The sequence below is a fragment of the Blastocystis hominis genome (genome assembly GCF_000151665.1).
Source record: "Blastocystis hominis, Singapore isolate B (sub-type 7) whole genome shotgun sequence assembly, scaffold_6".
Classification (NCBI taxonomy): domain Eukaryota; class Bigyra; order Opalinata; family Blastocystidae; genus Blastocystis; species Blastocystis hominis.
Window position 1 is genome coordinate 427161 of NW_013171865.1, and position 26670 is coordinate 453830.

At 47.0% G+C, this 26670-nt stretch overlaps 10 protein-coding genes; 3 read left to right on the plus strand and 7 right to left on the minus strand.

Moving 5' to 3' along the window:
* Positions 1-2011: 2011 nt before the first annotated feature.
* GSBLH_T00004271001 (uncharacterized protein) lies at positions 2012-3969 on the minus strand (the record flags this gene model as incomplete). XM_013043146.1 has 8 exons in its annotated part: positions 2012-2467; positions 2499-2557; positions 2592-2652; positions 2740-2869; positions 2898-3367; positions 3402-3515; positions 3544-3776; positions 3807-3969. 8 exons carry the CDS (start codon positions 3967-3969, stop codon positions 2369-2371), a joined length of 1329 nt encoding a protein of 442 aa, XP_012898600.1. The 3' UTR covers positions 2012-2368.
* An 824-nt stretch (positions 3970-4793) lies between these two features.
* Positions 4794-6872, minus strand: GSBLH_T00006792001 (uncharacterized protein; the record flags this gene model as incomplete). The annotated part of the gene is given in 4 exon segments (XM_013043147.1): positions 4794-5700; positions 5716-6284; positions 6318-6461; positions 6522-6872. 4 exon segments carry the CDS (start codon positions 6870-6872, stop codon positions 4794-4796), a joined length of 1971 nt encoding a protein of 656 aa, XP_012898601.1.
* Positions 6873-11536: 4664 nt separating this feature from the next.
* GSBLH_T00004272001 (uncharacterized protein) lies at positions 11537-11635 on the minus strand (the record flags this gene model as incomplete). The annotated part of the gene is made up of 1 exon (XM_013043148.1): positions 11537-11635. One exon carries the CDS (start codon positions 11633-11635, stop codon positions 11537-11539), a length of 99 nt encoding a protein of 32 aa, XP_012898602.1.
* Positions 11636-13028: 1393 nt separating this feature from the next.
* Positions 13029-14372, plus strand: GSBLH_T00004273001 (uncharacterized protein; the record flags this gene model as incomplete). The annotated part of the gene is made up of 1 exon (XM_013043149.1): positions 13029-14372. The coding sequence occupies one exon, from the start codon at positions 13029-13031 to the stop codon at positions 14370-14372; it is 1344 nt and encodes a 447-aa protein (XP_012898603.1).
* Positions 14373-14557: 185 nt separating this feature from the next.
* GSBLH_T00004274001 (uncharacterized protein) lies at positions 14558-15018 on the minus strand. XM_013043150.1 has 3 exons: positions 14840-15018; positions 14651-14810; positions 14558-14619 (listed from the first exon to the last, which is right to left on the minus strand). The coding sequence occupies exons 1-3, from the start codon at positions 15005-15007 to the stop codon at positions 14573-14575; spliced, it is 375 nt and encodes a 124-aa protein (XP_012898604.1). The 5' UTR covers positions 15008-15018; the 3' UTR covers positions 14558-14572.
* A 242-nt stretch (positions 15019-15260) lies between these two features.
* Positions 15261-16228, minus strand: GSBLH_T00004275001 (Ribosomal protein L7/L12; the record flags this gene model as incomplete). XM_013043151.1 has 5 exons in its annotated part: positions 15261-15436; positions 15467-15718; positions 15748-15858; positions 15892-16023; positions 16058-16228. 5 exons carry the CDS (start codon positions 16226-16228, stop codon positions 15275-15277), a joined length of 828 nt encoding a protein of 275 aa, XP_012898605.1. The 3' UTR covers positions 15261-15274.
* Positions 16229-16349: 121 nt separating this feature from the next.
* On the minus strand, positions 16350-16791 carry GSBLH_T00004276001 (uncharacterized protein; the record flags this gene model as incomplete). The annotated part of the gene is made up of 2 exons (XM_013043152.1): positions 16350-16541; positions 16570-16791. The coding sequence occupies 2 exons, from the start codon at positions 16789-16791 to the stop codon at positions 16350-16352; spliced, it is 414 nt and encodes a 137-aa protein (XP_012898606.1).
* A 1500-nt stretch (positions 16792-18291) lies between these two features.
* Positions 18292-19108, plus strand: GSBLH_T00006793001 (uncharacterized protein; the record flags this gene model as incomplete). The annotated part of the gene is made up of 2 exons (XM_013043153.1): positions 18292-18822; positions 18851-19108. 2 exons carry the CDS (start codon positions 18292-18294, stop codon positions 19106-19108), a joined length of 789 nt encoding a protein of 262 aa, XP_012898607.1.
* A 1666-nt stretch (positions 19109-20774) lies between these two features.
* GSBLH_T00004277001 (uncharacterized protein) lies at positions 20775-21135 on the plus strand. XM_013043154.1 has 2 exons: positions 20775-20932; positions 20962-21135. Exons 1-2 carry the CDS (start codon positions 20886-20888, stop codon positions 21122-21124), a joined length of 210 nt encoding a protein of 69 aa, XP_012898608.1. The 5' UTR covers positions 20775-20885; the 3' UTR covers positions 21125-21135.
* Positions 21136-21444: 309 nt separating this feature from the next.
* Positions 21445-26469, minus strand: GSBLH_T00004278001 (uncharacterized protein; the record flags this gene model as incomplete). XM_013043155.1 has 9 exons in its annotated part: positions 21445-21488; positions 21519-21937; positions 21970-22094; positions 22125-22264; positions 22295-22463; positions 25374-25573; positions 25605-25819; positions 25859-26083; positions 26113-26469. 9 exons carry the CDS (start codon positions 26467-26469, stop codon positions 21458-21460), a joined length of 1881 nt encoding a protein of 626 aa, XP_012898609.1. The 3' UTR covers positions 21445-21457.
* Between the last annotated feature and the right edge of the window lie 201 nt (positions 26470-26670).

Below are 26670 nucleotides of genomic sequence, written 5' to 3' on the forward strand. Positions count from 1 at the left end.
AGGAAGAGCCCAAGGAAGAAGCTAAGGAAGAAGCTAAGGAAGAACTTAAACAAGAATCGAAGCAAGAGCCCAAGGAAGAGCCCAAGGAGGAGGTCAAGAAAGATTCGAAGGATAACATTCGTTCCACTGCTTTGGCTCGAAGTGAAGCAAAATTAGAAGTCGATGAACATCTTTGGGATAGCGATGATGAGCCTGTGAAGCCATCGAGAACTTCGCGAAGAAGCCGCTGTGCGACGAAGCCAGTAAAAGAAGAGCCGAAGCAAGAGCCGAAAGAGGAACCGAGGGAAGAACCCAAACAAGAAGTCAAGGAAGAGCCGAAAGAGGAAGAGCCGAAAGAGGAAGAGCCGAAAGAGGAAGTCAAAGAGGAGCCCAAGGAAGAGCCCAAGGAAGAGCCGAAGGAGGAAGTCAAGGACGAGGTCAAGAAAGATTCGAAGGATAACATTCGTTCCACTGCTTTGGCTCGAAGTGAAGCGAAATTAGAAGTCGATGAGCATCTTTGGGATAGCGATGATGAGCCTGTGAAGCCATCGAGAACTTCGCGAAGAAGCCGCCGTGCGACGAGTCGTCCAATACACCGGATCGTGGAGGAATCGCCGGAGGGCGCCGCTGCTCCGGATAGCGAAGAATCGTCGGACGATGAATCGCCGCGTCGCACGCGAAGCCGAGTGGGCCGAGGCAAGAAACTCGAGTCGTTCGAAGCGTCCTGGGACAATGAGGAAGAAGAAGAAGAAGAAGAAGACGCTGGCGAGAATTGGGAAGACTCGAAAGCCGACGAATCCTGGGGATTCGATGAGGAGATTCCTAAGCAGGAAAAGGAAATCGAAAAGAAGGAAGAAGAATCTCCAAAGAAGGAAGAAGAAGAAGTTCAGAAGAAAGAGGAAGAGCCAAAGAAGACGGAGGAAATCCCCATCAAAACGGAGGAACCCCCCTTGCCATCTGCCTCCTCGGTGTCTCCCTTCGTGGCCGATCCGCTTCAAGGCGCTCCTCTTTCTCTCTTCGCCACTCCTCCGCCCTCCTCCTCCTCCTCCTCCTCTTCGCTTTTCTGGTCGATTCTCCACGTCTGCGACCTTCTCCTCACCGCGGCGCCCTCCTATCTCCCCTGCGCCCGCGCCATTCGCAGCTGTCTCCTCCTTTTCCCCGACCGCCCCGACGTCCGCAGCTTCTTCGCCTGCCGCCTCTTCGACCTCCTCAAGTCCAGCGCGCTCCCTTCCTCCGAATCGCGCGTGCTGCTCTCTCTGCTCACCGATCTCGCGGCCTCCGACCTTCCTCTCCGCAAAAGCCTCCTCGACAGCATCGTGGAAACCGCGCTCGCTCTCCTTCCCCAGCCCGACAAGCTGCCTCTCCTCGCCCAGCTTCTCCAGCTCGCTCACGCGCTCTACGTGCTCCACACCGAGCCCTGGATGCTCCAGCACTTCGTGGTTCTCTTCCACGCCTTCGCGAACGCCGCTGCGGCCACCGCGGAGCGCGCCGCGTTCGTGCTGAGCGCGTTCGTGGAGCTGGCGCCCAAGCTCCGCATCGAACATCTCCGTTTCTTTATCGCCACGTGCGCGGTGGAGGTGATCGGGATGGTGGTGCCGCGGGTGAACGAGTTCGGGAAGAAGGAGCTCTCCGCGCTCGTCCAATTCGCCGCTTTGTGTTATGGAAAGACCGAGAAGAAGAATGAGGTGGTCGATCTCGTGATTCGGCTCAATGCGCTGGCGTTGGATCGGAGCGTGGCGCTGCAGCCGATGGATGTGAGCAAAGCCGTCGAAGATCCGGAGATCACCAAGATTAACGGGATGATCGGAGAGATCTTGTTCGTAGTGGCTACGGCGAATGCGGAGCGCATGAAGATCACAATTCAGCAGTTGCCCGCCGCGAGCGCGACGAATCTCCAGAACCAGCTGAGGAAGACGGTGCAAGTGAAGCAGATGGAGAGCAGTGCAGCTCGTCGCAGAAATGCTAATAGGATGCCTGTCAAGTTGGATGCGTCAAAGTTCACACAGTGACATGTTTGTTAGCAAAACAGGAAAGAATACAGGCAGCGCAACTAATCAAATACAATAACACGGTTCTTGTTCATATTGGGGTTTGGAGACGAATCCGGAGGGAACCACGAAAATGTGGGTAGGTTGTCATATCCAATGACTCGCTGTTGCAGAAGGTGCTGCGAGTAGGAGAACGTCTTAACAGGCGACGAATTACTCGGAGGATTCATTCGGATAAGAAAATACTGAAAGCCCGCCAAAATCATGAGTGGCTGACTTCCCTCTCATTCTTCTTCACGCAACCTGATTCACGGAATCGCTTTCCCAAAACGCTTTTCTAACAAACATCAAAAACCTCAACCATCCTTTGAGCACTTAGTTAATCTCCACCTTCTTTACACCTATTTGTCACAGAAAAACGCATGCCACCCACCAGGAGGAAGAGTCTTGATCAGCTTCTCAGCCTTAGCACTCTCCTTAACGACCAAGGTGTACAGGTACTACATGTCAACGAAAGAGCAATCTACGTACCTTGCTGCAACGGACCTTCAGCTTAGTCTCACCAGAAGCGTTCTTCTTGATCTTGATCACTACAAAATCACGGAGAGCATCGAATGGGCATACAGCTGGCGTCCTTTCTTCTGGCAGCAGTGATGAACTCACGAACGTCCTTAATCTCCTTGGGCTACAACAAACGGTGAGAATTCGTCCTCCACTCGGTTTCGCACTCCACAATATCAAAATTAGTCATGCTAATGAGCACTCCACCTACCATTATTACAAAAGGATAAAGATGAGCGACTTTCTTGATGTCCTTTGGTTCTGGAAGTTTCATCGAGAGGGTGAAACGCCCACTCCAACCAAACCAGTATTCAACAAACAAGAGAATCGATGGACTGCGGCTTCATGAGTCCTACATTCGAAATAAACTGGAGATAGGGACACTTCGGAATGGCACCACCTAATACTGCGGGAACTAAAACACGCTTGTCTGTGTTGTGCGTGCGCTCAATGGATTCTTCGTTGCAAGCCTCGAGGACGTGAGAGAGAAAAACCTCAAGACAAGACTCAAGTGCTTGGTACCCACTCGTAGAGACCTGCAAATGGTTCGCACTGCATAGATTGATCCAATGAGCGACTGCGCTCACAAAGCAGGGATCAAACATCGACACATCCGATTCTTCTGGAGAAGCGGAATTGTCTTCCAGTGGCATGTCGAACGCTGAATCGAATGCATGGAAAATGATTTGATCTCTTCCAAAAAAGGAATACCACTCGTCCATAGTGTCACTGTCGTATTGCATGGAAGGAGCTGAGTCTAGAAATGTGTACACATCGTTCGGATAAGTTGCCGAGTTCACTTTGGAAGACCGATAAAAGCAGTTGTTTTGATGAGCAGTCTAGAGAGATAGCAATCCGCAAGGAACAAATTACAATGTTCTCTTCTAACAGACCGCAGTATTTGCACCAATAGAGTGTTGGTTGCTCGCGAATATCCACTATACGATATTGTGGGTGGTCTCTTAAATATTTGCAAAGTTTTTCGGCCTAAATCGAACCACAGTTTTAGATTTACAGTAGGAGCCGATCTTCCGCGAATAGAGTGAAGCGAATTCTCATGCTGAAGTGGAATACGAGATTTTCGATCAATCATTTCAAGGTTATAGCCATATTCTGCAAGAAAAGCAATCTCTTGCTTCCAGCTATTGTTGCCTTCATTTTCTTGACCCTGAGTGGGTAGTAAAGAAGGTAGATACTGCGTGTCCGAAGAGGACGGATGGGAGAGTATATCCTGGGCGAGTTTGTGCTCTATCGATTATCGTTTCACTCCAATTTCACTTTTACTTTCACCTTCACTTTCACATGGCTCGGCACTCATCGAGAAGGTACAAAAACAAACAAACCAAATATCTAACAGTTTTACAATAGACTGCAAATTCTTTATTATTCCATCCTTCACCTTATCACTAACATCATTGTCTAGCAAATTCAACTGATCCATGTGAGGGTAGTTCTGTTCCACCGCATTCGCAAGCAACTGCGCTCCTTCATCGGTAATGCCGCACACTACCACTCAATTCACCATCCAACATGTACTATCCGAGCAGAGCGTAGACAGTTGCGGCAAAAATCCATTGCGAATGAGCGAAGTGAACATGATGATTCCAGAATCCAAAATGTTGCATCCCCCGATCCATAATTCCTTCAAAGCGAGAGGCGTCTGGTTATCGATGATTGCATCGCAAATCAGCGAGAAAGCGACATGGTCGATCGCATTGCCCGCGATGTCGAGCAGAACCAGCTGATTCATCGCTCCGCTTTGAATAAACAAAACGAAGGAATCCACGCATCCCGCATCCAAATTCGCCTCTACCCCTCAGCACCCATCACCCAAATCGAACCGAAAAGCCACAATTTTTGGAGCTGAATGTTGGCCTGAACGATTCCTTCGATGAGACTTCGAAATCCCTCGTCGCCGATCGCGTTGCTGGTCAGACCGAGCTCGTTGAAGGACAAATCGCCGCGAATCATGGAGTCTTTGAGAGCCCGGATTCCCTTCTCGGTGATGCGCGTGTCTACGTAAAATCATTTTATCAAAAATAAAGCAAACCGCGGAGATAGAGCTTGTCGATGTGGTACTTTTTATCGTGAATCGACTGCAGGAAGAACGCGATTCCCTCGTCCCCGATGGGATTATCTAGAGATCGAACCGGCACAAACGAAAAGGAAACTGGCCAATCCAAAGTCGGTGATGTGGAACACATCGTAATCGATGAGACTTTTGAACTCGCGAATTCCGTTCTGCGTGATGTGATTGTCTGCAGATCATCGCTCCAGTCCTTCCAAACTCATCAGATTCAGCAGAGTGAGCGAGTAGCAGTTGCTATTCACGAAGACTTTGCAGAGCTCGTGAAGCCCCACATCGCCGAGATTGATGTCTACGCTCGACCGTGCAAAGAAATGCCTGCCTCGAAGCCAGAGTCGCTGGATCTGCGGATTGTTGAGGATGATCGTGCAGATGGCTTTGGCTCCGTCGAAAGAGAGCGGATTGCTGGCGCAGGAGAACGCTCGCAGACTGTGACTGATGAAGGTGGGGATGAGGACGAGAGAGAGCGCGCGCATGCCGGCATCGCCGATATTGTTGTCTGAATCAAAGCAGAAAGAGAGAAAGGAACTGTCGAGAAGTAGAGTGATGACGTTGGGAAGGAAGTAGTGGTTGATAAGCTCGCAGATGAGAAGCAGCCCGTCGTCGCCGAGCCCGAAATTTCGCAGATCGATGTTTTGGAGGTTGATCGTGAGCTGCGGATCGCAGTACTTGGCGAGCTTTTCGAAGCAGTCCGGTGCAACTTTGAATCCTAGAATGAGAGGGGAGAGAGGAGACGACGAATGAGCTCCGGAGAAAGCACGTCGATGAAGGGGAAGCAGGAGATCCAGTTGGAGAGATACGTCGCGTCCTCCTCGGATAAATTGCAGTCTATTGGCTAAACGGTGGGAGAGAGAAGGAAACAGTAAAGATCGATGATGTGCAGACGAGGAAACAATCCGGTTTCGATGAAGTGATAGAGCGTCGTGATCGCTGCCTTGTTCAGACAGCTTCCACTTAAATCCAACACCATGATCTCGTAAGCCCCCGCATCCATCAAATCGTCCTTCAACTGCTGGAGCTGGTCTTCGACGGACTGCTTGGGGTCCTTTCCGATCACGTCTTTTCATAACAAAAAACAGGCTTCGCCTACATTTATAGTACCCGCTCGATTTGGTGAGTTGGTCGACCTGCTGGATCACCATGCGAGGCCTGTCGAGCGTGTCATTGCGACGCTTCATATTCATATACCCGGTTTTGTATTTCTCCATCAACTCCATCGCTTCGTTCAGCTTCCCGCTCAGACTGCCGCACTCCATATGCAAATTCTCGATTCGCTTTTGGTCCTCTTTGAGCGTTTTGGTCAGTTCGGCGATCTGGCGGTGCAGTCGAAGGTTCTCCGTCTCTAAATCGTTCGAGCGCTTCGGACAGTCCGAGAGAGACTCGCTTTCCCGCGTCTTCGCGCGAGAAACGTCCGAGTTCGACTGGGCAGAGGACAGCTGGGCGCGTAAGGCCTCGTTCTCCTGTTGGAGCGAGAGCAGAAGCGATTCGGTGGACTCGGCGTTCGAGAGCTCGGTGATTTGGTTTTGCAAAAAGGTGTTTTGGTTTTGTAAGGACCCGACGTGTGAAATGACTCGGTCTAAATCTTGTCGAGTTTCCGAGATTTCGATTTCTAAGCAGAGGCGACGGTTTAATTCTTGAGCATAAAGAGCGACGTAGGGGCTAAGGTTCACCTATGAAATCAGCGTAAATGAATCAGAATGCACTCCTTCCGCATAGGAAAAAAGAAGGAGCGCGTCCTCTTCCAACTGCAACGATTTCAACTGGACAGTAAATGGAATCGCCTCGTCTTTATAGAAAATGATGATATCGTTAATGGACATCATATCAGAGTAGTTCCGAAGCAAGTACTACGTAACACACAAAACAAAAAGGCAAACAGAATTAAATCCTTTAGCGACGAGTTCTACTGTCGCATCCAAGGGGAAGGAATAATAGAAAAGATAGTCATTAAAGCGGAGAGAAAGAGAAACAACTTCTGATCCATAAAAAACAGAAATGGCCGGGGTCAGTTCCACAAAAGCATTCCTAACGATCATATCCTCTTCCACCAGCAATCCGTCTATAACGATTTGCGTACCAGCAGTGGGAATATTGTAGCTTTCCTGGATGGAACACAATAAAAATAAAAATACTTGCAAAAAGAACCGTAATTCCTGAACCGTCTGATTACTGTGAATTGATACTAGCGATGGATCCGAATTCTCAATGCTAAGAGAAACATTAATGATTTCGGTGTCCACAGCATAGGGTTCTGCCATGGTAGAAAATCCTTTGAATGTCGAACTTTGTCCATTCCATAAAAAGGGGGAAATCTTCAAATTTTGAAACCACTAAGATATTGAAACTTTGTAATCCATGGAGAGTGTCAACAGAGAACTGTGTTGCTCGATTTGTATGAAACCAGTTCCCTCCAAGAATGCGAAGAAATGTACCAAGTGCGGAGCAGTCGTGTGTAACCACTGTTGTCACCACGAAAAGGGGGGTCATTTTGTATTTAATAGGACAGTAAAGCAACCCGGAGTGGTCTGCTTTCGATGTATCTGTATTCACCAAGAATCGGTGAAGCATGCGAGTGGAGGACCGAATGAGAAGGAGGTAACGCTACAATGGTTGAACAATTTGATTTGTACTCTTTTGGGGGCTATTTTTACATATAGTGGATGAGGTAGAGTTTTCTAATGACTGTAAATACGAATCGATTGATTCTTCTAGCTTTGATGTCTTTTTTATGTTTTGCGTTCATACTAGGCTTCTGTACCAGAGTCATACGAGTCAATATACTCAACATGTCCGATTCTGCTTCGCTTAAAGAATGGTGTTGTACTCTATCTTTCCTTGCCCTCCCTTTCAAACTCGTATATGAAAGACGAATGGGTTACTGTAGTGCAGCCGTCAGTCAATGCACGGTTCTATCTACATGTCAAATACTTGTTTCTATCGTCCAACGACAATGAACATGACCGAGAAGTGCTAACAGAAGAGTTTCAGGATCTTCCTATCAATCTCAGCTACTATTTAAAGGTGTTTTCTGTTTTCTTTCCTACAGAAATCCCCACTGAAATGGACGAGACTCCTGAGGAATTCCATTTTGTAAGCGCAAGCGAGGCGAAGACGGAGCTTGCTTTACGGACTGCGATATGCGTTTTAGGTGTTGTATTCTTTGTGTGTGTTTGGAATATGCTCAGTGTATTCAAAGGCGTTGCTCGCATCTTCTTCGGTACTTCCATCTCTTCGTTTCTGTTCATAACATATCCTTCAACCCAAAGTGTTCAACGGGAACTTACTACATCCCACATTTTTGTCAATTCTCAGCAAGCCACCTGTACAAAATGCGGAAGATGAAGAGTTGACGACTATCTCAATGTCAGCCATTTCTCCGAGACCTCAGGAAGACACTCAAGTCTTCCAGTCGTCTGTGGGCAGTCTTTCGATTCGGGTCATTGGCGTTTCGTGCTCTCTACCGTTGGAGAGAACGCCGTCCATGGAGAGCGCTTCGAAGGTGCGTTCTTTCGTGCAGCCCAGTCAGAACTCGATCAAAACTGAAAGGGAGGAGTGTTGTAAAGAGGATCGAGACTTACAGAGGAATGCTAGTGACACTGAACAAGTAGTAGTGTCTACAAGGGATAAGCTCGATGATGTTCAAAAGAGCGATCCTCAAGAAATTAATCAGAAGCCTTTTATGTCTATTTTTCAGCCTGGAACAATTGACTATCAATCTCTTCTGGAAACTGGCGTAAATGATATTGGTGGTGGTCACTCATAGATCGGGATCTCTCATTTCTAGCGGCCGCTATTTTGAATTGTTTGTTTTAAATTTAAATTTATTTTGGTCTCTCAAGTCGTGTGTAAGGTGTCTGTAGAAATTGTGTTCTCGTGATGAGAAATAAGATGGGCATACTTTGCAATACATTGCGGAGAAGTCAGTGTGATAGTAACATCAGAAGGAATCATTTCAATGGGTAATCTAGCTTGGAGATGGACACTTTTCATTTCTCGATATGGAATGGATGAATTATGTTCGCAAGCAACCCTTTCAATAGGTATTTCGTGAGTTTTCTTTAGGGAAATGGTACATAGGATAGTGATTCGAATATTAAGCATAGAATTGCATTGTGAATTGCATACCAAATCTATACTCCAATGTTGCAACGTGTCGATATCACATTGATGACAGGTTGAGAACAGCTGACGTTCAATGATAGGTGGAGATTTGGAACAAACATAGAATGTAAACATTGAACATACAATAATCGTTGAATAGAATAGAATAGAATAGAATAGAATAGAATGTGTAGATCCAATGATGGACTTACTGCTTGATATTGACTAAATCAGAGAGAATGGAAGAAACATCTATGAATGAAATCAAATCAATCAACACAATACTCGAAATTGATTTCGATCGAACTTCCTCGAATGAATCAGGTAGATCGACATATTGGAGATTTGGAATATCTAAATGCTATCCGTATGCAATGGATAGTTATACTTTCCAAAGTCACTACACGAGGATGATAGAAACTACATTCCCTGGAATCGATGGATCTTAGATTTGGAAGATCTACAAAGCAAATCATTTCGAATCAATTCATTATTACTTCGCATTACCAAGGAACAGGATTCATCATTCTCTTTTCCAGCCAATGCCATATTACCAAGTTCAATGGACTGCAATTGTGGAAGATCTACAGATCAATCAGTTCATTCAAATTCATTCAATACTTTCAATTATTGTTGATAGGGGTTCTTCGAATACATTTTTACCTAATATAATGGATTGTAGATTTGGAAAATCTAATCATTACCTAAATATTCAATATCAAATCCATACCTCGAATCACAAATGAACAAAACTGGAAATTAAATGTATGGCCTCTCCTTGTTCCAATTTGAATGGATTCTAGTTGTGGTAGATTCTTCAATTCAAATTCGCCTGCGTAATCACTGAAACTGTATCTACCAATATCAATGGATTTCAGTGATTCACAATTCAATATGTGAAAAGATTTTGATTGGTTGTTGCATCTATTCAAGAGATCATCCATATCTGGATCATCATCCTCAAGATCATCCTCTTTTACTTGCGTAAATGAATTCTTGCCGATTTTCAGACTTTTCAATCGATTCAATCCATCAATTCTGAATGTTTTCACTAATTCAAAACATTCATCGCCGATTTCGATAGATTCCAAATTGTACAACAATGAAACATTCCAATCAACCAATACACATTTGTCAATCAGTTTCAAATGTTTCATTCCGATATTCAGTGGTTTGCTTCCATCGCCTTCATATTTTACATCAATATCACATTCAATTCCATTATACCATTCACATTCATTCACTAATTTACCATATCGATCATACACTTTTCCAATTCCAAATCGATTATCATCACACCAATATCCTTCATATTCAATCAAACCATTATTATGATAACTCGTTCCATATCCAAATCGTTTCCAATTGATCATTATGCCCTTGTACACCAATAATCCATCATCATCATACATTTCACCATATCCAAATGGAATTCCCAACTTGTTTTCTGCCAATACCAATCCTTCAAATCGACTTCCATGATCCAAATCCACGATTCCTTCTTCCACTACTTCTATGGATTGTTCTTCATTATATGAAATAGCACCAATTTGATGATTTCCAATCACTTTCAACACTTTCTGCTCATTGAGGACAAATCCTTGATTCATAAATGCTCCATTATCGAATTTCAATACTGCACATTCACTATTACTCAATATGAGTGAAATCCAGCCATCCACTTTCATTTGTTTACCCAAGCATCCCTGCACATTTTGAATAATAGAACTATCAATATGATAGTCACTAATAACAGAATTGACAAAATCGGTAATGTTTTGCATGGAAATGAAGAAATATGAAGATAACGGTTTTTTGAAAATAGGATTTGTTGCATTATTTCTCGAAAGAATTTATGTTATAGATTATTTATTCTATGGCTATGATATGTTGGTGTGTTAGAAACTAGAAAAATTTGACATAATCTCACTTTTCCAGCCATTTTGTATTTTCTATATTTTGGTGCAGTACAAACAATTTATTTATTCATTTATTGTTAATTTTTGTTACTTGTAGCTTTGATTCAAATGTATTTCACATTTTCATTACCTTGACTCTCTTTTATTGAAATGTCAGTTTTATTACCTTTGAAATGAATACATGCTCTTCAAGATAGTGAACATCGTTAATAATAGAATAAGGTTCAAACTTAACTGTAACGAAAGGACTTTGTTATCAAACAAATTACTACTTCATATCATTCAAATAATCAATTTCGATTCCTGAACCTCGCACAATTTCATACCCTCCACACTATTCAATCTGATATCCTTGCGATTGACTTCTGCGGTTCCCACTAGACTTTCGCATTACTCTCATTTTCAATCCTATTATTCTTTTTTCTGTCACCCTAACACTCATTAATGCACTTGTCCACATAAACGTTACATCATCCATATTTGTTTGTCTTCTCAAACATGCAACATCTCAGACAAAAGTTCTGTCGCTGAAGGACGTTTGGAAGGATCATACTGCAGCATGCTTCCGATCATTCGCATGATAGATCTGATCCATTACACTCTTCGAAACAACATAATACTTAGGAATATCTCGAGGAAGCACAGAATCCAAAGGAATAGGCTTGATAGATGGAAGAGTAGAGAGATCTATTTATCACTCCTCCTTTCTCCCTCTCTCTCTACATTCCCTATTCATTCGAGGGATCTGCATCTGAGCGAGTTCCTCTTCGGTCGGAGTACCCAGGACTAGTTCATTATCAAGGATCGATCCTACTATTGATAATGCTCACAAGCTGCTCAGCGTCTGACTCCAGCGAGACAAACAAGGGAGTTCCAGAGAAGATTTCCACAATGACTGCGATTTACTCTCGATTCCCATCCGTACCACAACCCAGTGACCAAATATCAATCGCTGTGCCGTAGCGCGTGGCACCCATCAGCAGTTCAGGCGCTCTAGTCATCAGACATACCTAATTTGCCAACCGATAAAATCGAGATGTAACCAGAGGAGTACTACGATGGTTCTCCATGCTGCCTTCGATGCGTTTACTGCAACCGAAGTCACATAGCTTTACCTTGGAGTCAGCCGAGAGTAGGATGTTGGAAGGCTTTAAGTCGCGATGGATTATTTGGTGAGAGTGGAGGAAGGACATTTCTAAAATACAATCAGGCAACAGTCGTAGTAGTAGTCGTACCTTCTATAATTGATTGAACAAGCTGGATTTTGTTGAGTTCCAGATTATGGAGAATAGCATAGGAGAGAGAGTATTGTTCAAACTCCAGCACAATGTTATTCCAGATTGTCTTTCCATCCATCTCATTTCGTTCAGTGTAAAAGTGATCTATATCGTGAGCTGTGTACTGCAGTACCAATCATATTTGCAAAATAGTGTCTTGAGCGATCATCGGAGTGATCCATAAGATATTGGTTGAGGAACAGTTCTCTCGATGGATGAATGGTTCCATCATCTATTGAATCAATCCATTACAATATCAGAGTATACCGCCAATATCGGAATCGTTTACACGGATCTGTTTTAGTGCATAGATCTTCTCACTGTGGTCATCATGAACAAGAAATACACTTCCAACTAGGCTGAATAAGTTCATACAGATATGTACATGTTCCACTTCCCACCTTTTTATCTACAAAATAACGATTCATTGAAAAACCATTCTTTCCCTCCAAACTCTGATTTTTGTTCCCCTTATAGATTATCAATTTCCATATCAGATGTTATGCACTACACAACTAGTGTGGTGTAACTATCTGTATAAATATATTTATATGGGTGCATACACTTTTTATCCAGATTGTTCTCTATGGTATGAATAGGACCGTTTTGCAATCATTTTTGTTCATTATATTATGCAATGAATACAATTTTTCATAAAAAGAGTGTTAGTGGTTTTCGACAATGATCACGAGACAAGCCATACTATTGGCATCTTATATCTCCTTGTAGTCACCTCATCCAACTCCTATACAATTTATCCGTTTTCGATTCATTCTTCTTCTATCTACTCTGCTATGGAATGATCCACGTTTTGCATAAGAAATTGAGATATTGTACATAAATCCAATAAATTGGAAAGGTTCAGAGAATGCATAAAGCAGCGAAGAAAAGCAAGTATACATGGAATGAATAGATCATTGGATCTGCAGATGAGAAGCTCCTGAACAATTCAATGGCCTGGAAAGAGTGTGTTTTCGAGTACTTTTGGAAATGGGGATTTTTAGAAATACGGTTACCGTTCGTTCCAAATGAGAGTCTTGTTTTCGCCTTTCCTTTTGAGTGTTCGAAAAATACATACTTGCGTCACCTTCAAAACACAATTTTGTTGATAATATTAATGAAACCGCCTTCCAAGTGGACACAACAAATAAAGGCTATTTTTGGAATACAAAATTACTGGAAAGTAGTTATTTTTCGCAAAATATTTTTCTTCTTTTGTAAGTGGATTACAATGAGATCGGCTATTATTTGCCTTGTTCTTGCCTGTTCTTTGGCTACCTCCATTAATAAGGACTTTTTTTCGGAAGCCTTCAAGTTCGTGAATGTGTCCTATGTGAAGTCTCCTGGCTTCCCTCGCAGATCGTATAACCACCCTGCCAACGAGGATGTTAAGTACTGCGGAACTTACGAATCTTGGTGCTTCCCCAAGAAGGGTATTTCTGCCAAATTCGACATGAAGCTTCTGGGAATGATGCATCATGATCCTGTGTACATGGCTTATACTACTCACGAGTACATTTCCGAGAACTGTGTTGATCAGTTCGCTGTTTCCACTACGATTCAGTCCCCTGTCAAGTTCGTTGAGAGCAACGAGCAGTACATGGAGATTACTTATGAGAAGATCTTGATCAACTTCCATATGCAGGAGTTGCTGGATATGATCACCTGCACGGAGCCTCTGGATCTTGATACGGACTACGATATCACCACCATTTCCTGCAAGGATGGCATGGGTAACGACTTCTTCTATGAGTTGAAGCTGTTCCTTGGCAGAAAGATGAACGTGGAGGTTGAGTTTGGTGAGAAGACTGCCACTTATGACGGACTTCCCTTCGATCGTTTGAGCGATACTGGCTGCACCTGTGCCAAGGATATCATTAAGAAGAGCGCTTCTATGATTCCTAAGGCCGTTCCTAAGGCTACCGAGACCAAGAACGAGGACATTAAGTTCTGCGGCCGCTACTCCACTGGCTGTGTGTCCTCTCCCCTTGTGTCGATGCAGGCTGATATGAAGATTCTGGGCATGATGCACAAGAACCCCATCTATCTGCAGTATCCTCTCTCTGTGTATCTGGGTGATCAGTGCACTGAGGCCACGGAGATGACTGTGGTCACTGTGAGCGGACCTTTGCAGTTCAAGAACGATGTGGAGAAGAGTGTGACCGTGACTGTCGATAAGGTCTTGATGAAGTTCACCAACGAAATGATGATTTCGCAGTACACTTGCTCGGAGCCTCTGGAGCTGAACAAGGAGTACGATGTCACCACTCTGGATTGCAAGGACGAGGAGGGCAACGATCCTTTCGCGGATATGAAGTCTCAGATTGGCGTTCCTACGGACGTCGAAATGGCTTTTGGCGAGAAGAGCCTGACCTTCAAGGATCCTGAGGGCGAGGAGCCTCTTGTTCTGGAGCGTCTGGGAGATGAGGGCTGCACTTGCTATAAGAATCTGCGTGCCTAGGACTGTTTGTTTTCATACCACCACTGAAAAGGGATGATTGCTTGGGTAGCAAATGGATAGGAAAACCGATTCGATGGGAATGGGAGTTGGATGCCTTACTATCACAACATTGTCATCTGTCCTCACACTTCCACTTAAAGTTACTATGATTACACAAGAATGTCTTGAACTGAAACAAACATCACAAAAAACTAGAAAAATCACTTCTCTTTCCTTTTCTTACTGTCCGGACGAACAGATTTAGCAACTACAAATTAGATGCAAGCACCACCCCGAACACTCGTGGTTCAGTTTCGATTTGACTAGCTTCGCCTTACTCAGGCCTTCTTCTTTTGAATCCGAGTTTGAAGAATCACCAGCCTCTTCCAGTCTTTGTTCTCGCTTCCGGCGTTTCTCACGAAGGAGCTTCTTTTTAAGCACACTTGGAGGCTCGGTTTTCTGATTGCTGAACATCCAAAAGTCTCTACCTTCTTATGTGGGACATATTTTGCTCCGAGGCCTAGGCGCTGTGCTCTCCGCTCAAAAACTGGTTGCTTAACTGCTTCTTCTTCTTGGTTTGACGAAGATGCACCCAACCAAGAATCCACAACGTTCAGAGCGTCTTGCTTTATCTCTACACCGTGGTCTTCGCTCATCTTGTCAATCGAAGAAACAAGTTTGATAAGTGGGTCAGCTCCCTTTGACGGCGAATCTTATTCACATAATTTTGTTGTCTATAGTTGATACAATGCCTTGCGCCCATAAGAGTACCGAAAAGACTTGCAAGAACCCCGAATGCTCCTGCGACATCTGCAAGGACTGCGGACACTGCACCCATCCCAACTGTGCCTGTCATGAGTGTCAGAAAGCAAACACGCAGTAGTCTCTTCTGTTTGATACAAACACTCCAAACCATAAAACAATTATTCGAAAGCCGTCTCAGCACCCAACGCCTTCAACTTGGCTGCCAATTCCTCCGCCTCCTTCTTAGGCATGTTCTCCTTCAACATCACAGGAACACTCTCCACGAGGGTCTTGCTCTCCTTCAGTCCCAAGTTCAGAAGTCCTCGCACCTCCTTAATAATCTGTCATTCACCCCTCCATCGCGTTTCTACCTTGATTTTGTCCTTTGCGTCGTACTTCACCAGCTTCACGCTCGCCGTTCTCTTCTCCTTCTTCTCCTCCTTCTTCTCGCCTGCTCCAGCGGCCGCATCTGCCGCTCCTGGGGCACCCGGAGCACCCGGAGCACCCACGGCGGGAGCAGCGCTGGGAGCAGCCAGGACGTCGGGAAGTCCGAGTCGCTCCTTCATGACTCGCATAAACTGACCGATCTGAATGAAGTTCAGCGCAAGCACTTCGTCCACGAGCTATCATCGAGTTGGAGAAGAAGCGGTACCTTCACGACCTTTTCCTCCACGGGGGGTTTGCCGGCCGCATCCACTGCTTTCGTTTGGATGGTAACCTCGTTGCCAGTGGCATCCTTCACTGTTGTAAAGCACTCCTCCTTCTATCACAATAAGACGCGGCGACTCAAAAATACCTTCACCACTTTTGCCTCGGGCTCTTTCTTCTCTCCTGCGGCATTTGCTTTGGTGGCCTCCTTTGCTCGCTCCGCTTGCACCTTTGCGGTTGCCTCCTTCATCTTCTTCCGAATCTCTTCTCCGGAAGGCTTCTGAACCATATTTGCAAAACCAGCCAATGCCTACTGCTGCAGACTCTGTAGAGAAATAGCGTTGTGCGACCGGGACAGATACAGTTCTGGGAACTGCACAGCGGGTCAGATATCGCACAGCAGAAGCTGAACTACGAGAAAAGCCAAATTCCGAGCCATACGATAGAATGCGTTTACAGCCATACACACACTGCCTTGCAAACATTCTCTCTCACCCAAACTCAAATACTTGAGTTGTGGAATTGGAGTAAAAATCTCCCCGATTTTTGGAAATCAGGAAAACATTCAATTCTCGCTTCCTAGTCGCATATAGCACAAACAATTCATTATCCACGATAATCATAAAATCCTGTTCCATCGTTTCGTCTCGACAAACTCTGGAAAATCTCAGCAGCCTTCGCAGCGTTCCGCTGGTACCATTTTCCGAGCTCCAATCGCTTGCTAAGCTCCCTCATCACCAGGACATTTATCTGATCGATCTGAATCCGGTTCCCGTTCCTCGTGAACAAATCTTGGAACTACATGCCAGCTCTCCCTTTCTCTTACCAGAGATTTCATCTGCTCCGCCATGTCGTCCTCCGGCTGCGCGGACTCCGCCGTCTTGTCCTCCGAGTCCTCGGTGTCCAGCGAGATATCGCTCTCCGACGAGTCGCTCGACTCGGTTTCCTTCTCGCCGTCGTCCTTGTTCTCCTTCTTCGAGAAGTCGTCGTCGTCCACCAGTGGATAGGGGTTGTTCCACTGGTCGTTCTCCACCGGCTGCTTCTCCATCTCGTGCACATCGCTGTCATCGCTGTACTTCGCGAAGTCGCCGTCCTCCTCCACGTCCACCTGCGTCCCAACCCGCCCTCGCGCCTACCGCGATTTCCTCGTCCACGTCCCCGTCGTTCTCCGCGTCCTCGGGCGCGTCGCGCTTCTGCCCACGGCGCGTCGCTTTCTCTTCCAGATCGCCTTTGAAGCCCTTTTCGATCGACTTGTACTGCTCTTCCAGCGCTTCTTTGAACGAGTTCTTCTTCATCCCGCCGAGAACGATCTGGGCTTGAGCGAGAGCCCGGGCTCCCTACTTCGCTCGCTGCGGCCACACGGTCGTTTTTGAGGCTGGTGGTCGCGGAGGGAAGGTCTTTGTCCGTCTTGCGCAGACGGTCGCTCTCGAAGGACTTGACGATGTGGCCGTTGTACACGCGCGCGATCTTGTAGACGAAGTAGACTTGGTGACGGCAGCGGCCGGTGCAATGGGGATTGCAATTGCAGCCTCGTTGGAGAGCATCTTGGAGAGAAGAAGGAAAATGGAACGTACAGAAGTGCGTTTTTAAGTCTAGCGATTCGGCTTGTAAGTAGGTGTGACGACTATCGTCTTCGACGGTAAATGTATCTAAAGTGTCCCGCAAGAATGCGTTAGAATTGTGCTTTCTATTCGCTAAGGCTCCACGCTAAAGTGACCTACAACAACAAGTTCTCATCAGACTGGTTTCTGAACAGAGAGGTCTTCTCCTTTGACTCGTCTCCCCTCGGCTCGATGAGAATTGCGAATTTCTTTTGATGTTGCTTCACCAACGGAATCTCGGTCTTTCCCTGGGATTTTCGATGCGTAGATGTCGTTGAACTCGCATCTGAGGCATGACCCTGCTGGTTTTGCATTGCGGGAGAAAAGGTATGGCATTGTCTTTTATTTTGTCACTTCGATTTTGAATTGATGGATCGTCACGGTGCTCCAAAGCGTAATGACGGTAAGAATACGTGATATCTTGTCATGTCTCCAGATCAGTGGATTTCTGATGACCAGTTTGGTTCACCGTCGCAGGTATGGCAGATAGTTGCCGCGCTTAGGTGTAGTCGCCAAGTTCTGATCAAACCTTCCGACAAGAACAGAGTTGTAGCACAAACATTTTCTAACCTGTAGACAACTACACTCCTTCCAATTTTTCTACTGTACGTTCTAATTCCTGTACTGATGTGTCTAGAGTGCACATTCCGTTCGTTCTCCATCCATTTCTCCGTATGAATCCAGAAATACGCACGTTGCCTCTAAAGTTTGTTTTGGTCTCGATGTCATTATCAGAACTCCTCGTCTCCGGAGTCCGAGGGGTCCGAGGGGTCTGAGGAGTCTACTTCCTCCCAGTCTAGCTGGTTTCATTGTTTCCTCATCGCTGTCATCACCTTCCTTCTTCTCTTCCTAACCGCCTTTCTCTATTTCTCTTTCCAGCTCTACGTCGAAGTTTTCTTCTCTTCTTGCTTTCATGCCTTCAGACTTCTTCCGACGATTCATTCGAAATGGATTTGCACACTTCCTTATTCGATCTCTTTTCCCTCCATTCCCCAGTCGAACAAATCGAGCTCCCTCTTACGCTCGAGCAAATCGACTCGGGTCTCCAAACCAACGTTTCCACTCTGATCGATTTTATGACCCTCAGATTCCCATTCACATCGATGAACCTTGTCCTGCTTGCCACGGACATGGAGCGCAACTCCGCACGTGTCCCCGCTGTGCAGGCTCTGGAGTTCTCAGTTCACCCTTCGGTTATATGCAGTTTCTCTCTCATTTGGCTCCCATGTAGCTGTCCGCGTTGCGGAGGCACTGGAGCCATCGCAGAGGCAGTCTGTAGCGTTTGCCATGGGAATGGAATGGTCCGGACGGAGGCAGAGCTGCCTGTGCGAATTCCCGCGGGAGTGCCGAATGGATGGGGAGCAATGAGCGAGACACGTGGTGTGCGCGTGCGCGTGCGCGTGAAGGAGAAAGAACACGAGCGATTCAAGCGCATGGGAAATGATGTGGTGTGGCGTGTGAAGTTGCCCTTAAAACAAGTCGGAGAGGGAGGGAAGTGAAACGTAGGCGCTGTTGGGAACGCGGGTGGAGGTTGAAGACTTGAGAAATCAAACTCATACGGTGGTGCTGAAGGCGGGAAGCGTGCAGCCCTTCGGCGAGGTGCGGGTAAAAGGAGCTGGAATTCGGAAGATGGCGCAGTTCTCTGTGGAAGGCGTATTGGATAAGGCCTTGCGGAGGAGTGGAGATTTGGTGATTGTGACGGAGGTGGAGTTTCCCGATCGCTTGACTGAGAAGCAGAGGGAAGCGATTCAAAAGCTTTTTTAATCGTGGTGTTTGTTGCAACAAAGGAGCGGGCGGAATTTTCACAAGGCATCTGCTCAGAAATAAGCAGAACGAATTATGCGTCGTGAGTATAGGTCTCGCATCCGTAATACCGCTGTACAAATTGAAAGAAGAGAAAAACACCTTGAATCCAAGAAATGACGGAAATCGAGGGTTTTTCGAGGATACCATCACTGTTAGAATAATTCCGTGCGCACAAGATTCGATTTTGTGTAAGCCCCTCTAGAGTTTTCATCGGCTTTTTGCTTTTCATTGCGCTTTATAAGGAATATTAGGGAAATGAACTCGACTGTAAGAATTGGAGCTGTTTTTCGTTTTACGCAATAGCCTCATGATCAGCCACCTCAGGTGAGCACTTCTGACGATCCGGGAAGTATGCATCCCGTTTCCCTCACGGACGATAAACATCCCCTTTATGATATTGATGGTCATCCTGCTATGCCGTCTATATCATTGAGTGATGCTGGATCGGTCTTGAATCTTCCCATGGGAAGTGTGAACTATACTGGAGAGCCGGATAGCTTTGGACCGCTGTTTCGGTTAGTTTTTTAATGTATCTGCAACTTTTAGAATCGATCCCAATCGAAGTGCAGAAGATGAATGGACAATGGTGGAAGGAATCTGCTCAAAGCTTGTTCGTCCACCTGTCGAGCGTAACGTCTAGTTTACGAAGTACATCAGCGAGTATACCGGTAGAGACCAGCAGAAAAAGGGCCAGATCATGCGAACTGTCCAGAAAATCATTTTTGGCCTAGAGCTGCCCCGAGGTCATGGCCACAAAGGAAAGCTCTCTACAAAGATGTCCGCTCTGTACGACGAACTCACAGGTCGCCAACCTCGCAAACGAAAGTCCAAAACGAGTGCGCAGCTGCATTGTTTTGCTGATTCCTTCAGATACGATACAAACAAGCAAGCGTCCGAATCTGCGGCCGCAGACGATCTTAGTGGGCGTGATCGGCCGCGGCGACTACGCGAAGCTCATCATCGAGCGTCTTCTACTCCAGCACCACCAAGTAATCACGGTAAACCAGGACACCTACGCCAATGTCTGCTCGTACTCTATCCTCTCCCGCTCTCCTGCGCAGAGACGCCTCCTTCGCTCAGCATTTCGCATCGATCCGCGAGAACAGTCTTCAGCTGCAAACGAATCTCCCTTCTTTCTGCAATGCTTGCGACATTATCTTCGTGGCGGTACGAGCCCAGGCCGCTTGCGAGATAGATCCCGGATGACAGCATCGCGGTTCCGTTCTACGTAAACAAGGACAGCTTCCTGGACATGGTGGGTCCGAAGCACTACATCGTGGATCTCTGCATCGAGGACCTCGAGAGCAGCGGCAAGGTCCACGCGCGAGCGAAGGAGCGCGACGTTCGCTACTACGATTGTCTGCTGTTCCCGCAGCCCACAACGCTCGCGTCCTTCGAGAAAAACGAGCCGGTCGTGCTGCTGGGCGGCGAGCCGCTGCTGTCGGACTTTCTGCGCACGGTGCTGGCGGGGCTGGGGCGCTTGACGTTCACGGGGGGAAGCAATCAAAGCATCTTCTTCAAGATGATAATGAGCGTGAGAATGGGGGCGATGAATGAAGGGAAGCAATACACGATCATTCAGCAGCAGGTGTTGATGGAGGTGTACTCGACCGCGCGGAGTCTGGGCATTCACGATCCCAAGCTGCTCGGCGACCTGCTGACCTGCGTGAATCCGGCGCGGATCATCGAGCGGAACCGCGCGTTTCGGTCGTATAACCGAAGCGATCAGTTGGCGATGGCGGTCCCGATTAAGTCGCTGACGGACGCGATCAAGCATTATTTGTAGGAGTGGAGAGGAGGGTTGAGGGTAGCACGCTGCCTTCGGTGTATTTTCCGGTGACGTCAGCGGCGTGCAAGGCGGGGGAGGAGGCGATTCGGTCGAGTAACAATTCGCAAGCGGACGTGTCGCATATGTGGGACTTGGTTTTTGGCCCGGAAGCGATGGGGCCGTCTCTACAGGGAGCGAAGGTGTGAATGTATGTAAATGATGTTTGTTGTTACGAAACGCGTTGGAAGTGAATTGTGGAGAGATATATGGGGATGTGTGTATTTGGAAAGAACGATATAAGAGTGTGTTTTTATACGAGATAAGGAAGTACAGAGAGGCGACGATTCCAAACGATCGCTATGAATCGAAAGGGTTGATTGATGCATTGCCAGGCATTCCTCCCTTTTTCCCCACTACTTCTCTGGCACACACACACACACACACAATCGACGGATAGCTTCACTCCCAATTCAATCACACTCTCCCTTTCCCTGATCATCGTATCCATTCATCCAACAAACATTCATTCACACTCAAAGCTACTGATTGTTTTCCTTTTGCTGCTTCATTCTACACGTCACCTTGACTCCACACACTCACTCCGAAGACAGTTCCTCGTTCTTAATCAAATCCTGAAGACGCTCCTGGTTCTTGTGCTCCATCACGCGAATCTGATCGAGCGTCAGTCCATCCCACTTGTCCATCTGCACGATCATCTGACACATCGAACGTCGAAAGATCATTTCTTGCTGACGTCGAACGAATTTCTCCAAAAACGTTTGAAAACCGAAGAACTTGCAGTGAATTGTGACGTTCTTGTAGCACCACATCACATGTGGAACACTGCTCTCTTTGTACCAGTTCTCCTGGAGGGGACCCAAGTTCCGCTTTTCGCTATGCCACTTTGTTATGTCCTCCTCTGGCTTGGAATCTTTCATATGTTTTGCTATATCTATTATTACACGCTCTCGATTTTTCAGAGAGGAAGCGTCCAAACCCATCACGTTCTCGATCTCCCCCTAAGTCTTAGATTTTATCACAAAAGAACTACATCTCCATCTACGTATCGCGATTCTACGATGACTTTGAACTTTTCTTTGGAAAGGTAGTTACTTGTCATCACTGTCAAACAGTGAGGATGGCAATTCCATGCCTCTTCAACAAAGTAGAGAGCATCTCGCAATCATCACCGCTCAAAAAAAGTACCGGCAGGTAGTAACTTTTTAATGATAGACGGAACCATCGATCCTATCATATAATGCTTGAGAGTGTACTGCCCCTTCTCCTTCGGAATAGGGACCTGACTGATTTCAGCAATACCGAGATGACCGTCAGTGTTGTCAAATCTGTTTATTACTCTCCCCATTGAATAGTACGGTTCATTCTTAAGAACGGAAACGCCTTCCCCGCCTCCGGTTACGCTTTCTTGGAGACCAATAAGCATAAACAGTTGCGCTACTTCAAAATCTTTCACTTCAATAGGAAGGGGAATCCGAAACTCAACGATCATTACACCAAAATTAATAAAATGGATATTCTCTTTTTCTTCCAAGTTCAGATGTACAGTCATTTACTCGTTATATTGTAATCAATACCCGTACAATACTACTTTACATACAATAGGAATCATTAAGAACTGAATGGTATTCTGTAAGTAGAATCGTTCTAAAAGAAATTGATGCTTTTTTAACACGATACTTTGGATAGGAAATCAATTCATTATGTCAAACAAACCAGTGAACACGAAGACAGCAACGAGAAAAGAAAAGAGCGTTTTTCCATTGGAATATAAGTAATCCAATTGCCAAGTACTTGGAAAAATAAAACGACGGAGAAAAAAACGAGCCATCTTGTCAAACACAAGTCTTTATTTGCTAAAATTGTTTTTTCTATATTGTTTCCCTTTCACGGAATGAAGGAATACGATGGTACTTGGAGCAACGATCTCTCCACAGTTGTCAAAGTGGGCTTGGTGATCATGAACCACTGTGCATGCAGTTCATGAATAATACTCACAGAGAATTCTTAAATGTTAGGTTCAAAACTAGCAAGGCTTCCCCGACAGTTTGTACGGTCCAGTACCGTAACGGGGACGATTAATCCGAACCTACGTCCTAAGATTTCTAATTACACTCCCTCTTGTTCTGCTAGTTCTTCCGGCGTGCAGAACACCGTAGGGGGATCGTTTTACTGCATTCCTGAGTCTGCCAGGTAGTGTGTTTGGGAGTGGGGTGATCGGTAGTTACCCGGAAATGGTGGGCTACGCTTCCGTTGGAATGGGAAGTCTTCACCATTCAGGAATTGTGCACCACAGTCCGGTTGACATCAATTCTTTGAAAAAGACAAAGGATGACATTCTGAAGTCGATGTCACTGATCAGCAAATCAGGAGGGGACATTGAAGAGCAGATTCATGAACTCCTTTCGCTTCCTTGCGAGTTGGATATTCGTGACTATACGAAAGCGATCCAGAGCTGCAGCAACATCCGCCACCTATCTATGCTGATGAACGAGCTTCGAAGTCGTGGATTAGTGCCTGATCTTCTCTTCTACAATGTGTACTTGAAGAAGTGCGAAGATTTCCGAGAGAAGGAAGAGGCGTTTCACACCTATCGCCAACTCCTCGCGGACCACGTCCACCCCGATAAGCACACGATCATTGTGCTCATCCGCTGCTGCCTGCAGGCGGGTAGCGTTTTCGAGGCGGAGAGAGTGTTGAACGATGCCTTTTCGCTCCACATCGAAGTGAACAGCTACATGTACAATCTGCTGATCGACTTCTACGCCCGCCGCGCGGAGCCATCCGAAGCATTCCGTCTCCGCGCCCAGATGGCGGGCCACAACATCCGTCCTGACGAGTACACGGTGTCCTCGCTGATGGCTGCGTGCTGCCCCACGCTGCCCTCGCAGAGCGACTTGCTCTCGCTTCTGGAGGACGTCCGCTCCGCGCCGCTGCCCGCGCGGCCCGTGTGCGTCAGCGCGCTGTTCTCGGGGATCGCCAAGGCGCCCCATCTGGAGAACCACCAGAAGCTACGCGTGATCGGGCTGTTCTTCGAGGCGCTGCGCGCGCGCGGGTTCGTGCTGGGGCAGCACGCGTACACCTCGCTGATGACGTGCTGCGCGAAGGTGGGCGCGCTGGCGCAGGCGCGGGAATATCTCCGCGACATGGAGAAGACGGGCGTGGAGCCGAACCAGTACATCCTCACCGCGTTCCTGAGCACTTGCTCGAAGGCGAAGGACTACGAGACCGCGCTGCACGTGTTCAACTTCATGCGGAGCAACGAGCGCTCCTGCCGGCCCAACAAGTACACCTACGAGGCCATGCTGGTCGCGGCGGGCAATGCCGGGCAGCTCGCCGACGCCTTCCAGATCTACAGCGACATGCTGGAGGAGGGCATCGTCCCGGACACCTCCACCTTCGCGCGGCTGCTCATCGTCTGCGGGCTCTGCGGCGACCTCGCGCGCGGCCTGCAGCTGCAGGCGGAGTTCACGCGGCGCGGGCTGCCGCGGTCGTCGTTCTACTACCACGCTCTGATCGACCTGTACTCGCGCTGCCACCAGCTGGGCCCCGCGCTCGCCGTGCTCGAGGAGATGAAGCGAGGCGGCGCCGTGGAGGCGTCGCGCTACCACTACGAGCCCATCGTCCGGCTGCTCGTCGAGGAGCGGCAGTGGGACCAGATCGACTCGCTCCTCGCCTCCTGGGCCGACATCTCCCCCTCCACGCTCCAGTTCCTCCTGCTGAGCAGCTACCGCCAGTCGCTTTGGCCCCGCGTCCTGCGCTACGACGCGCAGATGCGCGCGCACGGCATCCGGCCCCCCGTTGCTCTCGCCGCCCTCGCCGACCAGGCGCGCGCCGCTCTCCACGACGAGGCCTCCGTTTCCACGGTTTCCACGATTTCTCCTGGATCCACGATGACGCCGATAACCCCGGTAACCCCGATTTCGCCGGTGACGCCGCGAACCCCGCGGGGAGAAGGGGGAAACGGGCTGCAGTTTTTGGAGGGAAAAGTGCAGTCGATCCCGGAGTTTGTGCCGATGCACTTGCGCAGAACGACGCGGCCGATGTTTTTGGAGTCCGCTTCGTTGTTTTATCCGTCGGTTGCGTCGTGGAAGGCCAATTCGGTGGCGGAGGAAGTGCTGTTCGGGACAGAGCCGATGATGAACCTGGATGATGTCGAGATGAATTTTTCAAACTTTGACTTGTTGAATGAATTTGATAATACTATGTATTGAGGATTAACGTAATTGCTCGGGCTTGTTTGTTCAATAAGCAAGGGAGGGGGAGAGGAGTGAAAGAAGAAGGCTTGATGGTTGTGTGGATAGATGTGATTTCGTTGTGTTTGTGTGTGTGTAATAGAATCACCGATTCTTCTGTTATGTACCTGGAATCATAAGAGCGGCCCACGCAGAGTTCTGTTTATTTTTCATATATATATATATATATATATATTGCTACCAAACATCCATTTCGAAGAAAAATGCACACAGAAAAAATAGATCAAACAAACACGCCACTCTCGAGCTAAACAACCAGGACAGTGGAAAATATTATCATGAACAAACGCGTCACACGTCTGACAGAAGTACTTCATGCACTTCGGACACTGCAAGCAAATCTCTCCCTCTTTAATCACCGAACAGCACCCGTAGCACGTTCTACTCCTTCGATCCAGCCCCCATCCCTTACATTCCAGGCTTATGATCATTACATTCCTCAAAGTTCTTCGGAGGGAACAAATGATGATACGACTGTGTGAGGTGCGTGTAGTCCACCAACATCAGCATGCAAACGGGGCATCGAACCGGCAATTCGCACACGTAGCTCCGACATCGCGGACATTCATAGAATTTACTACAGAACCGAACGTGGCAAGCGCAAATATGCGATAGCTGAACGTTATTCTATGCAGCGGACACAACGTTATCCTCTTCCTTCTGTACAGGAAATCCCATCTCGCAGATTTCCCTGTGAGTCACCGTAGCGCCATCTTCGCGCTTCACTAAAACGATTGGATCGCTATTAATCGGAGGAGAGATGTGCTGAGAGAAAAAATGATGCACTTGCTGTGGGTCTTCGGGCACCGCGAAAATGCCCGAAGTGATCTGTGCGAGCTTCTGGAACAAGTAGACTTCGCCAGAAAGACTCATGACAGAACATTGAATGTGCTACGTCTCAAGAGTGAGGAAGTGCGAACTTTTTCTTGAATTATGGAGATTGTTTTGTATATATCGCGGGGATCGCACGTGCTGATGGAAGATATGAGACAGATGATCTCTTTTGCGAACTGTGAGGGCGCAAGTTCCATTGTCTTTATGGCTATGTCTAGACTCAGCTGGAGCGAAAACTTCCCGCTGCAGGTCAACTTGTCCAGAGCATTCAGATGTTCCTTCATGTGTCGTGACAGAGGGGTAAGTTGAAACGCTCTACGATCATGGGACACAATAATGCAGAGAGAAGACAACGAGTTGTGATAAAAGAAATCTCGGATGAACTGCTTCAGCTGCGACACCACCACTTCCAACCTCGATGGTTTTAAGTCCGCATCGTTCATTGTATACGAGAGATCCAAAACCACTGCGAGACTTCGAAATATTTTGCGCTGAACCGGATAATCAATTCGATTTTTCCGTTCTTCACGATCTAGCTTTTGAAATACTTCCGAGTCCCTAGCGATTAAGGATAAGTCCCTAAATACGCACTCTATTATGTCCTTCTCGTTCTCATCATCTTCAATTTCCCACTTATTCACGTA

Bases quoted from the DNA above. Each gene is read 5' to 3' on its own strand.
- GSBLH_T00004277001 (XM_013043154.1), top strand. From the start codon at position 20,886: ATGGCGGTCCCGATTAAGTCGCTGACGGACGCGATCAAGCATTATTT. The intron at 20,933-20,961 runs GTAGGAGTGGAG...GGTTGAGGGTAG, and splicing joins GACGCGATCAAGCATTATTT to CACGCTGCCTTCGGTGTATT.
- GSBLH_T00004274001 (XM_013043150.1), bottom strand. From the start codon at position 15,007: ATGAGCGAAGACCACGGTGTAGAGATAAAGCAAGACGCTCTGAACGTT. The intron at 14,811-14,839 runs GTAGAGACTTTT...TTCAGCAATCAG, and splicing joins AATATGTCCCACATAAGAAG to AAAACCGAGCCTCCAAGTGT. The intron at 14,620-14,650 runs GTTCGGGGTGGT...TCTAATTTGTAG, and splicing joins ATCGAAACTGAACCACGAGT to TTGCTAAATCTGTTCGTCCG.